This window comes from Haemaphysalis longicornis, unplaced genomic scaffold, assembly GCF_048455015.1.
Source record: "Haemaphysalis longicornis isolate Haplotype H1 unplaced genomic scaffold, Haemaphysalis longicornis Haplotype H1 scaffold_1309, whole genome shotgun sequence".
In the NCBI taxonomy this organism is placed as follows: domain Eukaryota; kingdom Metazoa; phylum Arthropoda; class Arachnida; order Ixodida; family Ixodidae; genus Haemaphysalis; species Haemaphysalis longicornis.
In genome coordinates this window covers 13,642-28,974 of record NW_027526234.1, presented here as the reverse complement: position 1 = coordinate 28,974, position 15,333 = coordinate 13,642, and the positions used below count along the sequence as shown (strand labels likewise).

At 48.9% G+C, this 15,333-nt stretch overlaps 1 protein-coding gene across 1 annotated transcript; it reads left to right on the top strand.

The window, feature by feature from the left end:
- Nucleotides 1-243: 243 nt before the first annotated feature.
- Nucleotides 244-15,017, top strand: LOC144164657 (uncharacterized; the record flags this gene model as incomplete). Its single annotated transcript, XM_077694990.1, has 4 exons — nucleotides 244-577; nucleotides 7,291-7,436; nucleotides 9,404-9,727; nucleotides 14,889-15,017. Coding segments are annotated over exons 1-4 (933 nt in total), but the record flags the coding sequence as incomplete, so codon positions are not given.
- Nucleotides 15,018-15,333: the final 316 nt, after the last annotated feature.

The window sequence follows — 15,333 nt, the reverse complement described above, 5'->3', positions numbered from 1 at the left end:
GGAAAGTCAATAGAGCTTTGTCGCTCGAAATTCTCATTTTGAGTTAGACCAGGGGCCTAACACGTCACTCTGCGTTAGTCCTCTAGGAAGCGGCTGACCCAGGGACACTAAAAGGAGCATTGTGGGAATTCCCTGCCTGAGAACATCTATCACTCACATATGAGCTGCTGGACAGTAATGCATTGCTATCTTCGCAGCTTAATTTGGTTGTGAAGATTCGTTGGGCCCATGCAACGCGTCAGAATGGGACTCGGGAGGAAGGGAAGGGGGTGGTGGTTTCTTCTCGAGTGCCGTTGTGTGACGCCCTCGTCCCCTGCCGCCAGCTTCCCCCCGTCGTCGTGCTCGCCCCCCGACGGGGGCGGGGTGGAGGCGCGGAGCGTGTCGGAGCTCCGGGCGCTGTCCATGCGCCAGCAGCAGCAGCTGTCGTGGCAGCAGCAGCAGCTGGTGGCCCGGGAGCAGCGGCTGCGCTTCCTGCGGCAGGCGGGGCCGCCCGGTGCACAGCACGAGCCGCAGGAGATCAAGCTGCGACGGCTGCGCGCCCAGCTCGACCAGCAGCAGGCCGGGAACGCCTCTCTCGGTAATCCAGCAATGAGTGCCGAGGGCCTCCTCTGGTGCCCGCCCCGGGGGGCTGTGCCGAGATGGGTGCAGGACTTCCGGGTGGGAGGAGGCACATCGATGATGTCCCCGCCCTTATGCCGACGTGACCATTATGTACCAAAATGGCAGCATCTGTGGATGATGGCGAGGGTGCGGAGTACAGGGACTCGAAATGACATCCGATTTGCGCCCCGACCGCCATTCGATTGGAACCGCGAGTTGCACCTGGATTGTTCCCTAAATCAAACTACATCAAATCAAATCAAATTACATAGTCATAAATTTCAGAGTACACTTCTAGAGTTAAAGTAACAACAGAGTAGTACAAACCAAGGAACTCGTCGTAACATTACTAGGCAGACTCAATAAAAAGAAAAAAAAATACGATGACAAAAAATACAAACGAAGAAAGGAAAGAAATGAAGAAAGAAAAAAATGGCAGCATCTCCACTCCGTGGATGATGGCGAGGGTACGGAGTACGGGGATTTGAAATCGATCGTTTCGCCCTGAGTGACATCTGATTTGCGCCCCAACCGTCATTCGATTTGAGCCGTGAGTTGCACCTTGATTATTCCCTATGAAACTGCAACTCGCGGCTCAAATCGAGTTTCGCTTGACTTTCGCTTGATGGTGGTGTGCACACACATGGGCGCGGACGGACTTTGGGAGGTCCTAAGGTACTCCGCACTGTTACAGGCGAGGGAGTAAGCTGTTTGACTCTCGGGTACTAACTCACGGTTGCAGCCCAATGGGTCGGACGACTGACACTAGCTCTGTATTGTCTACCAGACACAGGCTGGAATCGTGCCAGTGCCTGTGTGATTTTTGCGATTGTAAATGCTATGTGCACAGACGTGGACGGACATTGTGCGGTCCTAAGGTACTCCGCACCTAAAAAAAGGTGTAGAATTGAGCTGGAGTACCTTATAAAGGAAAACAAAGAATGGGATTACGAAAGAAAAAATTAGCATGGCTGCTGCTCGAATCCGGGTGCTTGTTTCGAAACTTGCAGCTCCACTCATAGGTTACTGACTCTGAACAGCGGGTACATATTGGTGTTATGTAAAAGAATGGAAGGATTGTTCCCAGCGGACCAGCAGCTGGTGCTGGTTGTGCGCACAGAGGCATGGAGTGTCGCAAGTGGTGCTGGTGGTCGATGGTAGAATACTTTTTTAGGTGAGGACCAGTCAGTGCACACAACTAGGGACAACCTATTGTTGTTAATTAACGGGGTGACCCAAGAAATGAGCGCCTTTGCTGGCTTGGTGAGGCCTTTGTGAGACTAGTAGACAGATTACTACTGTGTACAAGTTGTACGGTCAGTTGTACCAGCAGTGGCACAGCTCTAGTTTGAAAACTCAAGGGAGGAAGAAAACACCCAGTTTGTGCTGTATGTACACGCAGTTTCCCATAACCTAAAAGCAGTGGCTGGTTGGCTTCAAACAAGCTTGTGTAGCTTTGCCCAGCCGCAACATGGGTGGCAGCCAAAAAGGGAGGGTGGGTACCACTCCCCAAACTTTCATCACGACTCAGTCCTCCCGAATGATACGGTTCCTGAGGTTTCGTCATCCTTGTCGGCATGTCCTGAGGGGGCATTGTCGCACCGATGCAGCATGCCTTTGCTTTACCCAATTACATGTCAGTTGGTGCTTGCTGTTTACGCCAGGCTGACTGGAGAGCGTTGTGCCATTTGTTCCAATGCCTTAGCACTGTCGGAATGTGCGCTCTGCTTCTTGTGGTACCAGTGGACTCCGGGAAGATCTGCAGTTTCTTTCTTTCTTTCTTGTTTCGCTCCGTACAGAAAGGGGAGCAGAGGCTAAAGGCTCAAAGCCTGACTAGGGCATCTGCTACTGGTGGAAGGTAGTGTGCGGGCACAGTATAGGTATTACATTGCACACTTGCAGTCAAGTGTACAAAAACAAAAACAAAACAAAAAACTACAGAGAATACATTGGCAGAGGTGCTCCTCGAACGCTCAATGTGCGACTACTTTGCACAAAACAGAAGAATACAGAACGAAATTTTCGCGCAGGATATGGTATCACAACACTGGCGAGCTTTTCCGTGCAGTGCAGTGAGTACACGGACAACAAAATACACCCGAAACAGATGCTTACTTCAGCATAGATATCTACGATTTCGCTGCAACAATCTGTTTCGTGCTTCAGTGAATTTCAGCTACATGCAATTGACTGCTCTAACCGGACATTTTTAATCTGTGTTTTTGATAACCGTTGGCCAAAAAATGTGGTTCTGAACTTGGTTCAATAGGGAGGGGATTTGATAATCTGCGCGTTGCCGGTCGTAGTTGGTTCTTGTAGAAGGCATTGGTCGATGTCGTCTGCGGGAGTTACGTTGTGTGCCAGTTACAGGGTTAGAAGTATTATACCCTGTTGTTGTCCCTAATGTACTGAAGTGGTTCTGAAGTTCCACCTTGACAGCTGTGGCAACCTGGTTCTGTGTCAGCTGCGTTTTGGGTGAAAAACCGAAAAACTCAGTGAAAAACTCTACCGGCCAAAAACTCCCCAATGGAGCTGGCGCCATTTGCCTGTCTGGTCGTAACGTCGGGAGTTTTGTTTTCTTCCTTGATTGGGAGCGGGCTGTGGTCTGCCTGCCTCTCGGCGGCCATTTTCTCGTCTCCTCCAAACGAACCGGTGGTTAGCCTTTTTTTGTCGTGCAGTTTGCCCCGCTTCAACAAGTGACCCATCTGCAAGCGCCCGCAGTTCTGCTGGACATATCATCAGGGGCAGCCAAGGCCAACTCTGCTTGGGCTTTCCGTGCACAGGGGTGTTCTCATAGCTGTCCTCGCAGCTGTTCTCATAGTCCTTGTCGTAGCCGCTCACTCTGTGATTGTTCCCAAAAACGCAGCGGCTCCCGTACCATCTTTCCCAGGCACGTTTGTTCTGCTCGTGTTGTATACAACGTGTTTCCACGCGTATTAGCTCAACAGAGGTGAAAATGTGTGTCGCAGGAGCCCAGCCATTGATCGCCCCCGGTTCAGACGATCTGTGCCGTTCTGGCAGCTTGTAAATTGGACAAGCAGCATCGGTTGGCATGCAAGGCAGAAAGCTGAGCTAACCACGAAGCGGCTGCTGATGTTCCAGACACACTCAAGTCTGACGACCAGTGATCCTGTACGCAGTGGCATGACGCTGACTCGTAGCAGAAATCAGCTGTGGATGCAGTCGAATCTGCTTCTGTCATAGGGGGTTTTAACTAGTGCTGTTCCCAACGAATCCAGAGCAACACACCCAACGGCATCTCTGAAGACTTAGTTCGGCCACTAATCCGTGGTCTGACACACTGCAGACGATACACGATGGCAGTTGTTGGACTGTCCATGACCCTTCCCACAAGTTTGTTTGATTGATTGATTGTGGGGTTTAACGCACCGACGCTACACAGGCAATGAACCGTGCCGTAGTAGAGGGCTCCGGATTAATCTTCACCACCTGGGAATCTTTAACATGCGCCAAAATCTCAAACATGCGGGTGTTTTTGCTTTTCGCCTCCATCAGAAAAGTGGCTGCCGCGGCTGGGAATCGAACCCGCATCCTGACCCCCCCAACAAGTGTCACCACCTCGTGTAAAGTTTGCACTCTCGTTCGAGACATGCACATGGGTGCAGTGAACTGTGGCATGCGAGGAATTGTTTCCATTTTGCAGCTCACCATGAACGAAACTGACAATTCTTTTTGCTTTGTTCAGCCATTAATTCCTTACATTTCATGTTACATTTGTCTTGGTTCATTGAACAGACATGGTAAATGCCCAAGGCTTCCTCTATTCAGCGTTTCACTATTTACTTATCATTGCTGTTATGCTAGCAATTTAGGCGCATTTCTTTTTTAAAAATGACGTGGCAAGAAATGAGTCTTTTTTGTTGGGTAAGCTGGAAGAAGTGCCTTTAATCGCGAGCGAAACAAGTACGACTACCCGGGTTTGTGATGTAAGAGAAAAGAAATTTCTGAGTGGCCTCCCAGCTCTTATAGTGTACTCATCAGCAGCTGCGTTTGAGGCACATCCCCAGAACCTTTCCTTGGACAGCTCGTGTGCATGTGTACAACCAGCTGCATTAAGTTTGTACAGTTATAAAGGTACAGTTATAAAGATTTTTGTTGAGTATATTTTCTTTATCCCAAATGAAAGGGCATCACTTCAAACACCTTAACCCGAAACGATCTTGCTGATAGCGGCCTGGAACTTTCAAAATCTGAATATTTAGATCCGCCGGCCATGCGTGTCCCACCAAAAGAAAGGCAGTGAGCCCTGCGGCAACACACTTTTAAGGGGAGACGCGGGTCTTGGAATCCCGAAATTTGGCCAAAAAATCGATTTTTAGAAATCGCCATTTTCGGAAAGTAGAGCTATTTTTCTACCGGTTAGCAAAATATCCAGACCCAGGAGTACGTATTTGAGCCATAATATCAATTTATAGCACCGACGCCCGCTAAAATCGGCCAAGATTCGACGCGAAAATAGCATTTTTTCGACGACTCGCCCCTCGGGTTCTACATGCCCCACGGCGTCCATCTTGGTCTCATTCGAAAGCGCGTCTTTTCGTTTTCAATTCCCCGCCAGAACCACTCCGTTTCGTCCATTGGTTGCGAGTAAAACCGGGGTAGAAAAGAGACGGAACGCGCCGCCCAATTGGCTACTGACTGCACGTGACCGCAGGGCGCAACCTCATTGGCTGGGCGCCGTGGGTCGTCTGCTCGGCACTCTCATCACAGTGCAACGGCTCATGTATTCATCTATGCGAGGACCGGCAAAAGCCCCGCATGGCGTAAAAATAAAGTAAATATGTCTATCGATAACTGAAAGGAAGAACTAGCAGTATTAAAAGCGCCTGGAGTACGATTTTCTGCGTGTCTGACGACGACTTTTCGCGAGAACGGCGCCGAGACGGAGGTAGGCTTAGCGCCCCCGCGGGCTGCCGAGACGATAGCGTAGCGATATGATTACGCCTGCGGGGGCACTAAGTTGCGTCTATCTTTCGATCAGCAGCAAATAGAAAGAAAAGAAATGATAAAGTGCAGGATGCCGCATGCAGACGTCGCAAGGGAAGTGTGTTCATTCTGTTATCAACGATGCCGCGGCGGGTCGGCCCGCACTCCGGCGCGCGCTTCCTTGTCGGCAGGTTACCATATAGATGAGCGATTTGGGAATTATAAATGCTCGCACTGAGGACAATGTGCGTTAGTGACGTGATATACGAGTAGATTATACCGAAAACGTGGTTATCCCACCTAGCCAAGCACATGCACGTTACAGAACAGTGGCGGGCATTCCGTTACCAGCCCCTTCGCTGCAACTCATTTCACGCGATGCAAATCCGATTTGATTGCTACAAATGAAGCAGTAACATAACAAAATAAACGTTTACAACTGTGGTGCACGATCGGCACCTCAGCCCTAGTCGCCAAAGAGTGACGGCGCGCTGCCAACAGCATAAAAATTGAAGCAACGTTCTGGCTTTGCTTTTGTTCAGTTTTTCTGCCAGGTGCCATCTGTAGACAGAGCATTTCATAATTTTCCCACCAACGGATTTCAGCAAACTTGGTATGCTCTTGTTGAGCGATAAGCGAGCTACATTCTAGAGCCTTTCTTTTTTTCATATGCTCAATAGATAAAACTGTCACTTGTAGTAAAACTTCAACTGCGATTTTCTCAGCTTCCCTTTTTTTGCATATGTGCCTAGCCTTACAGGGGTTTTGAGGTAGTTTTTTTCAAAGGATTTCTACAAGTGTTATACCGTTGAATTCGGGATAAAATGAACTGCATGCTGAAGCTATTTTAATTGGCTCATTTTGCCTCAAATAAATGTTATGAGTTATAATTAGAGGTCATTAAGTTTTCAGAAAACTGTACTTGGCATAATTTTATTAATTCTATCCAATCAACTATCTTTACAGGAATATAAATAGCTTCAGCATGCATGGCAGGTCTTAAGCTACACATCCATACCATTTATTTTAAGAAAAATTTAATAAAAAGTTCCTTAAAGGCCCGTAAGAAATTACTTAATTAGGCTCTAGTGTTTTCTTTATAACTCAAAAAATAATTATACCACTTGAAAACTAATTACATATTTGAAATGAGGAAGACAAAACACATATGCACAGTGATTTTCATTATCACAGACCAATTAATAAAAAAGTTCATTTCAAGACCCACGTCTCCCCTTAAATGCACTTGTGTGTTTACGTGTACTATAGTAACTTCCACTGTTTACCCCACCATTCTTATTGGTATAAAAAGAATGTGTCCTTAATTTAAGTGCAAATAGCTTATTTGGCGAGCTCGTAAGCCCTGCCTAATTTGCGTTTGCTTTTGGCGGCCTCAGCCAATCGCAGAGCTGTCTGGTATGACATCATGGGTTCTGTTGCGGGAAATGGGCTAGTGGATTGCAGGGCCATTCCTTTTTTTTTCCTAATTATACAGCTTATTTGGGAAAAGTTTATGTTAAAATTTGTGTCAGTATGATTCTAGTGAGGCAATCTTTCGAATGCATTAATTTAAACTCGCATTTTGTGTGCATGGCCCCTTTAATGGGTACCCGAGTATGGCACCTACCAGGGGTTTGCGTTGTCATTGGCTGCAGCTGTCTCCCTTTGGTGAACACTCGTGCCCAGAATAGCCAGGGCCGCCGTGTTTGCGAAGCGCATCTCTGGGACGTCCTGTGTGTGCAGCGGCAGAGCTGGAGGCGGTGCGGGCGCTGTTTGCGGCCAAGGAGCAGGAGCTGTCCGTGGCGGCCGCTAAGGTGGAGGAGCTCACCCGGCAGCTCGAGGAGCTCCGCCGACACACCGGCGGTCGTCCCAGGCAGCAGCACGACGGGGTGCGTGCGTGGTCCGGCCACGGAGAGGCTCCCGAATGCGCACTTGTGTTTGGCCAAACCTTTCTCCCAGTCTCGCCACATTGGGCCCAAGCTACCTGACAATCCAATCCAATCCTACGCCAGTTGACATCGGCTGCATTCCAATTCGCGGACAGCTTGGGAGACTGCTTGCGAAGCAGTGTAACTAGACGTCTAAAGGAATCAGAATTCGAATGACGCAGCGGTCAAGAGCGCAACACCAATGCAGACTACAACCTTGAGAACACAAGCTGCGGGTTTCATAAATAACATTGCCGTTATCATTACAAACACTACGTGATTCTAAAAGTAAACAAAATCACCTGCACCACTAGTAAATTATACTAAATATTTTAATAAAAGAACAAGTGCTTTTGCTACAGCATTATGACGCAAAAAGGTGGCGCTGGCGTCACTTATCAGTTTAGACAGGAACGTAGCTTGCTTCGTTGCTGACTTCTTTGATGCCGTCTCGTTGAAGCGGTCTTCGCTGAGTGCTTCGTTGGGATTGGAACAGGGCTTAACCTGGCGGACTGTCTGCTAAGGCGGCAACGAAGCGGTCTAAAGGGGAAATTGGAACGTACCCGTCGTGTTAGTGAAGAGCTTGAAAAGCACAGTCGGTAAGTTGAAACTGGTGAGCGCAGAAACGCTGGATGCGAGAGGCAGTTCAGGGTAGTAAGGAAAAATTGCACTCAGTTCCGAGCGATCATGTCTGACACAACCCTCAGCGTCATTCTTTTGGCGAAGTGCCGCGGGGGCGGACATTGTTGCACTCGACAGTATTTCCAGGGCTTCCTGAGAAGGGCGACGTCAGCCACATCAAAGACTTGGTAGCTGATTGTTATTAAATAGTTCAGTTCCTGCTCTGTTGTAGCTAAATTAAAAATGCATGGAAATTGTTCCATCCTGTTGCGACTAAATTTTCTATCCAGATGTGTCATGTGGTTGTAGGCTTTGTGGATAGTAATCAGGGCCTGTTCTTTTCCACTGGTGTTGGAAGGAAGGCCAGCCCCAATTCTGAGCCAACCCCTGAAACTTGCAAGGCCAAAAAAGAAAAAAAAAAGAAGTGGAATTCGAGCCAACCAAGATAGGCGAGGTCGACAACAGCCTTTGGACTAGAATGGCACCTGTCAGCCAGGAACCACTGAGGTTACGTGACGTTCCGTGCAGCGAATTTTCCGTCTTTTGGGGAATTTACGGCTGTGACGTTGGCCGAAAGGGAAAAAGGCAGTCTTTGCTAGATGCAGGGAATTTTGGGGGTCGTCGAGTAGAAACGAAAAATACGTCTGTAAACTCGACCTCGCATTATTTATTCGTTGCAAGGCATTGTCAGGGTGCGTTGTGAATAAATGTGGTGGTTGAGAAGCGTTAACTGCCCCAAAATATCGTGTTCCCTTTCGTACAGGCAGTTTCAACATACAGTGTCAGCATTCAAAATGAGCATGCTGTTTGGTACAGAGCGTGAAATGCATATCACCACACCACTGCCCTGTAAAAAGATGTTGTGGAATTTGGTTCATACTAAATCTCTAAACGGAGTGCGTGTCCCCAGGGCTTACATAAAGTAGACATATATGGGTAGCGCTGCCTAACCTGCTAAACTGAACAGTAATCCATGTAAAAGATGCATGAACTGCAAAAAGAGTATGCGGGGAAGTGTGCAGGTATCTGTTAAAATACCTGTCGGGGAAACTGCTAAACCCGGGGAATTTCGCTTTAAAAACCGGGGAGGAGGGGTTGGGCGCCCCTCAGGTGGGTGCCAGCTGGTGCGTGCAGGGAAATGCTGGCAGGTTGTAAAAGCCTCTTGGAATGCAACAGGGAGGCAGTTTTTGAGGGGGGGAATGCCACGGGATGCTCCCGGGTGCTTTGTGACCCAAGGGCGAGCAGCCTCCTCCCACCCGATTGCTCCCCGTGTGGAAAAAGAGTGGCCCCACATCGACGCCTTGCAGGGTCCCCGTGGCGGTGGTAATGGCCAGCAGCAGCAGGTGGAGGCCCTGGACCGGCGGATAGCGGAGCTGCGGCAGCGGTTGCACAAGAAGCGCCTGCACAACTCCCAGCAGCAGCAGCAGCAGCAGCAGCAACTGCAGCAGCAGCAGCAACAGCAGCAGCAGCACTTGCTTCCACTGCCTCCTCCAACCACCACCGCCACCACTGCCAGCAACGTGGCCACCGTAGAGCCCCGGCCCCGGTCGGACCCCAAGTACCAGACCCTGCCCTACAACACCAAGTTCCGGGGGGGACCCTCCCCCGCACACCACCCGCCACACTTGCAGGTGGGTGCACACCCTCTCCCCAAGTACCAAAAACCGGTCCGCACCGGGGCAAGCAAGGCGCAAGTGGAATAGCCAGCCTTATCTGTTGACAGATACTGTAATTAAAGTAGTGCTCAAGGCATAAGAGAAAAACCGTGCAAACAAAAGTGAACAGTACCCAGCTTAGTGCTTCTTCTTAATTTGAAAAGCGAGCCTTGGTTTATTGAGTTGTGTTATCAGGTGTTTTGTGCCTGGCCCACGCACTTGCCCCTCAGCTTTAGCGGAGTGAATTTTGCCGCTGGTGCATGCTGAAGCGCTCTGAGTGCTAGAGAAGGCAGGACAGCGGTTTCCTGCTGTCCTGCTGAAGGTAGGTCACGTGCAGTTTCCTTTCGGGCGAGTGATATCTTCCGCTTCCGGTATGCCAGGCTTTTGTGCAATTCTTTTGTTTGACTATGGGAGAAGCTTTGCAACGCAAGAAATGTAATGGCCGTCTGTCCTCCGTTCCGTGTGTTCCCTAGGGGGCTTGGCTGAGTGGAGGATACTACAGTGCTTTTACATGTGGAAGACATCCTTGACTCACGTGGAGGAGGCATTCAGAATACGGGGGAAATGTCACATCACTGTGGTGTTCGATGTCACGATTAGGGGTTGTTTAAACGTAAAGCTGCGCACAAGGACATGAGTGTAAAAGAAGCAGCAGGACAAGTGCAGACTCACAACGGGCTCATTGAAGGGATGAACGTAACTACATACGTTTACTAGCACGTGCGCACACATGTAGCCATCCTTGTCACATAAAAGTATGGTTTAGATATCGCGTTTACTCACGTAATGCAACACACCTTTTTTCCGGAAAATTCGGCGTAAATAAGGGGGAGAAAAGTTACGGGGGGCAAAAAATTGCAACAGAGTTTTTGAAAGTTGAAATTTCATACAATAAAGATGGTAAGAGAAGCACTATCAAAAACTTACCTTTTCAGTAAAAACATGTAATGTAATTATGTAACCCAGTTTCCTTTTTATTCACGAGATGTTAGCCCCCCCTCCCCCTTTTCCCTTTGGTGAGTAAGGTTCGTCCTTCAACTCGTCATCAGAGCTGCCTCCCTCTGTGAAGTCGCTTACTGTTTCGTGGTCGTCGTCGGCCCAGTCGAGGCTGTTGGAAATTCCCGTCATTTTGGAGCTTCGGATGACACGCTTGGAGGAAGGGAATCGTGCTTCCAGTGTCCGCCAGCAGAGCATCGGCAGAGAAGGCCTCGTGATTTTCCCAGCTGGGGCCAGCTTGTGATCCACTCCGTGGTCAGCTGTCCTGGAAAGGCTTGTTGGTTGAGATGTTGAGCAGCTTTAGCATGGAGGTCAGGCCACCCGGGCACCGAACTCCCTCCTCAAGATCGCAGTGGAACGCAGAGTCCCTGGTCTCTGTACCCAGACTGTTTTGAACCAGTCAACCATCAGGTTAGCTGACATATTTTTGGAAGGCAACAAACAGCAGCAGCCACTGCCAGCATTATGGTGCACCACTGCGTCTTGGTGCCCGTCGTCCCTACGTGCACACTTTTTGCACTTTGGGGCATATCAGAGTTTATGGCCGTCTGGTCCGTGTTGCCCATCTGGGACAGAGGAAATGGTTTTTCTCCTGGATACCAATTGTGAAGCAACTGAAATTGCGCACCTTGTAACTGCTGGTGCAACGTCGTATGCTTTTGGAGGCATAGCCCGTTTTAGTGTGCGAGCCACATCATCTAACCACCACTTGCTTTGAAAACACAATCAAGAAGGCCACGATGCGAGTGGGCTCCTCATGGGACACGGAACAGCCCTCAGTTTGGGGTCTCTTTGTGTGCTCCAAAAGTTTTTTGCACACCGGGAAACTTCCCTTCTTTGGGCCCATGAAACGCCCGGAGCTCTTTTTTCGCCAGTGGCGGACACGCACTGGGTCGGGTCACTCAGCCGCGCAGTTTCCGTGCTTCAACGCATGCTCCACCGGCTTCAGTTTAGAACTGGCCGTGCAGCTCGCACACTGGCACATCGTATGCTGTGCACCAGGAGCACACGAAAAGGTCAGACCATAGCTGAACAAAAGCGTGTCGAGAAAAAAGTGTAGAGAAAGTCACAAAATAGAGGATACAAAGCAGGGAGGAACTGTGGAATGCAGAGTAGGGAGAGTCAGGAGGAATGTTACACTTTTCACAATCTGTCTCAGAAATGTTGCTTCTCACGTCGAAACCTGACATGTCACTGTCCGAGTGATCAAATGCTGCAGCAACCGTCTCTTCTTCCCTGGAAAAACTGGGGGACGTACCGTATAAACCGGAATATAGGTCGAGTTTTTTTTAAAAAAAATCCGCACAAAAGTCACCCCTCGTCTTATATAGCGGTCATTGGAAGAATGTAAATCGTTGCCTGGCAACAACGTGCAAGCGTAGTCCATCGCCATTCGTGTCGGACTGCTCTCTCGCACTATCAGGCCTTTATTTGCTTTCGCTTTTCTCTGCTTTTTCCTCTTTTACTCGTCTATTGTGCGTGCGTGCGTACATTTCTGTACGTGTCTGTTCCGAGATGAGTGGCGGCAGTCGACGCCAGTTCACCGCGGCGTTTAAGCTGACGGCGATTGAGTCACTGAGCAGAATGGGAATACGGCGGCGCAACGCCAGTTAGGCGTTTCAGAGAAAAGTGTGCGGTACTGGCGGAGCCAGAAAGCTAAGCTGTGCGTGTGCAACTTCCGAAACCGATCGTTCCATGGACGTCAAGCGGTGCACCCCGAGTTGGAGAACAAAGTGGCGGACTTCGTCCGGGAACTTCGCTCACGATCGCGCCGGAGGCCATGCGCGGACCGGCTCCGCTAACTGTACAATAAGTGGATAGCCAGCGACAACAAAAAGACCTATTCGGGCCGGTTGCGACTGTGTCAAGCTGGGGGTCCTCTGGGCAGTCGCTGCCCAACGACGTGGTTACACGAGCGTTCAGGAAGTGCTCCATCAGCAACGCGCCTGATGGCATGGAAGATGACAGTGCGAAGCAGTCATCCTCGGACGACTCTGAGAGCTCGGACGAGTGACTTCGGCAGGCAAAGTGAGTGGCAGTGACGGACGGGCGTCGAAAATAAATATAGACATTGTGAGTGCGCTTCTGTGCCGAATTATTTTTTTTGCCAACTTTGCCCACCTCAAGGTAGGGGGTCGACCTATATACCGGGTCGACCTATAATTCGGTTTATACGGTATGCACTAGCCGTTTCGTTGTTGGACGGGTAGTGGCAACAGTGTTAGCTGTGTTAAAGCGGTCTTTTTTTCAAACTCCGTCGTGCAAACCTCTCTGCGGCATCTTGTTTAATCGCAGGCTTCTCTGTTGTGTCTGTAAAGACCTTATTTCTACCTTTCTTCCTTCCCGTTTGCCCTGTCTTGAGGGGGGACGCTGGTCTTGAAGACATTTTTGTTATTTTTTAACCTATGCATTTGAGATTGACACATTGAGTGTATTTCAACACCCTAAGCACAAATATGGAGCCAGTTTTCCTCTATGGAGTGTAAGCTTAGAGTAGTGCAACATGTTATGCCACTCCGTTTTGGGCAATTTTTTCATTATCTAGCTATGAAATACATATACCCAAATAGATTTTATCCCTTAGTGCTCTAGAAGGACCAGGGAGTGCAGGTATACCGCAGCAGTAATTTTAGCCTTGTTTCTGCAAACGCTGTAAACTTCATAAATGTCTCGTGCACATTAAACGCGCTTATGTTCATTGCATACAGTTCACAGCACTCCTACTACAGCCTATTATTGACGTTTTAGTCCTAGGCTGCTCGCAAATGTGCAGAGGATTTAAACTTTTGAAGTTATGTGACGTTGCTTTCTATGATGCCCAGTTAATTCAACAAGTCTTATCGTGAAATGCCATGGAACCAGCCCTGATCTAATTTTTATGGAAACAAAAATGTATACATCTAAAATGACTGCTTTCGGAGCGCTCAACCATGATGCTGATTCGCTTGAAACAGCACCAGCCTTGCTGAAGGGGCGAGTAAAAGACAGTGCCGGCATTTGTTGCTTTGTTTGCACACCGAAGAAGCTTTGTTTTTTGTTTGGCAGCCGGGATTGTGCAAGTACACAATTTCAAAGTTGTGAGCTGTTGCGTTTGCACTCACGCTACTGGCTACTACTCGGATTTTTTTTTTTTTTTTTTTGTTAGAATGCTTTTTTAGCATTTCTGCCGGTACTGTGGTATGATATTAAGTGACTGCAACCGTTCACGCAAATTCATTCAAATTCGAAAATTCGCGCTGTCAAACAAGAGAGCAGGCAGGTGCTAGTGCACAAAGAAATGCGTATTTGTTTTCCGTATGTAAACTCTGTTCATAGATTCTTTTAACCTTTGGCTGCACAGTTGAGTAGAGGAATGAATGAACGGGTGGACGGACTTGAGACTTGAAAAGCGGGGACCGCAAAAACTGGTTGCAAGGCTACACTTGAAACAATTGTAACAGTTCTACTCCAATACAAGTCGAGTGTCTCGTTTGCATGCCTCGACTTGCGCACCATTGATCGGTACCACGTTTGGCCGCATCTCTCTGCAGCAGTTTCTTGACACCAGCTGTCACAAAATTGACTTTGTGACAGTCCTTTTTTTGTCAATTGACTTTTTTAGTCAATTGTCGCAAAGTCGCTTGACTTTGCTACAAATAATCTACATCTCTAGGCCTAAGCCTAGAGATGTGAACCAATTCCTGGGTGTTTGTCTTGCACAGAGAGAAAGTTGGCAGCTGTCAGAGTGAGCTCAATTACAACTCAAGAACGGCACCACCTCATGTAGTGTATCACTCCGCCAAAGCGCCGGACCCGTGACGTCAGTGCGCGCGCATTTTGAAAGGGGTTTGCTATGAATGCGTGATATCGTCTGCCTTGTCTCACGCAGTTTGTTTGTCGTCACTGGAGTCGTTTATAAGCATATTAAATCCAAAAAATCACGGGAACGGCTCACGCCATGTTCAAAATATCCCCAGTAACGCCCTACTTGCGCCGCGCGGAGAAACATCCGGCTACGGTGATAAGGCACAGCGGCAACTTCTGGTGCCATTCTTAAGTTGTCACCGAGTATAGATTGATGATGGGGGCAACCGACCCACAACCCCCTCCTGTTGAGTCTTTCTGCCTTTGCACGAGTGACCCCTGAGCCCCCTGGTCGCAGGCCCCTTCGCCCTCTGCTGCTGCTGCCTGCCTAGGGGACCAGGAGGATGGGGAGGAGGAGGAGGAGGAGGAGGAGGAGGACCTTAAGGAGCAGCCTGCTCCGCTGGAGGAGCACCAGGAGCAGCCACTGGTGAGCAGCACGCTTCCTCCGTAGGGAAGGGAGCGCACTCTCTTGCTGGTTGCAGTGGTTCTCGCTTGTATACAATGTTGTATGCTATATTGTAGATTGTATACAGTAGTGTGCTGTAAAGTTATGAGAGAATGCCCTCCTTCAAAACATCAGCTACCCCTCTTGGGGTGAAACATTTTATTTACTAAAAGACCTTAAACATCACCAACTTCCTAAAATCGATAGCTGTAGTGCCGATGAGTGAACAAAATAAACGCGAATCATCTATTCATGTGTTGATGCGGTTGCATATTCGTCCTTTCCGCACTTGACCCGA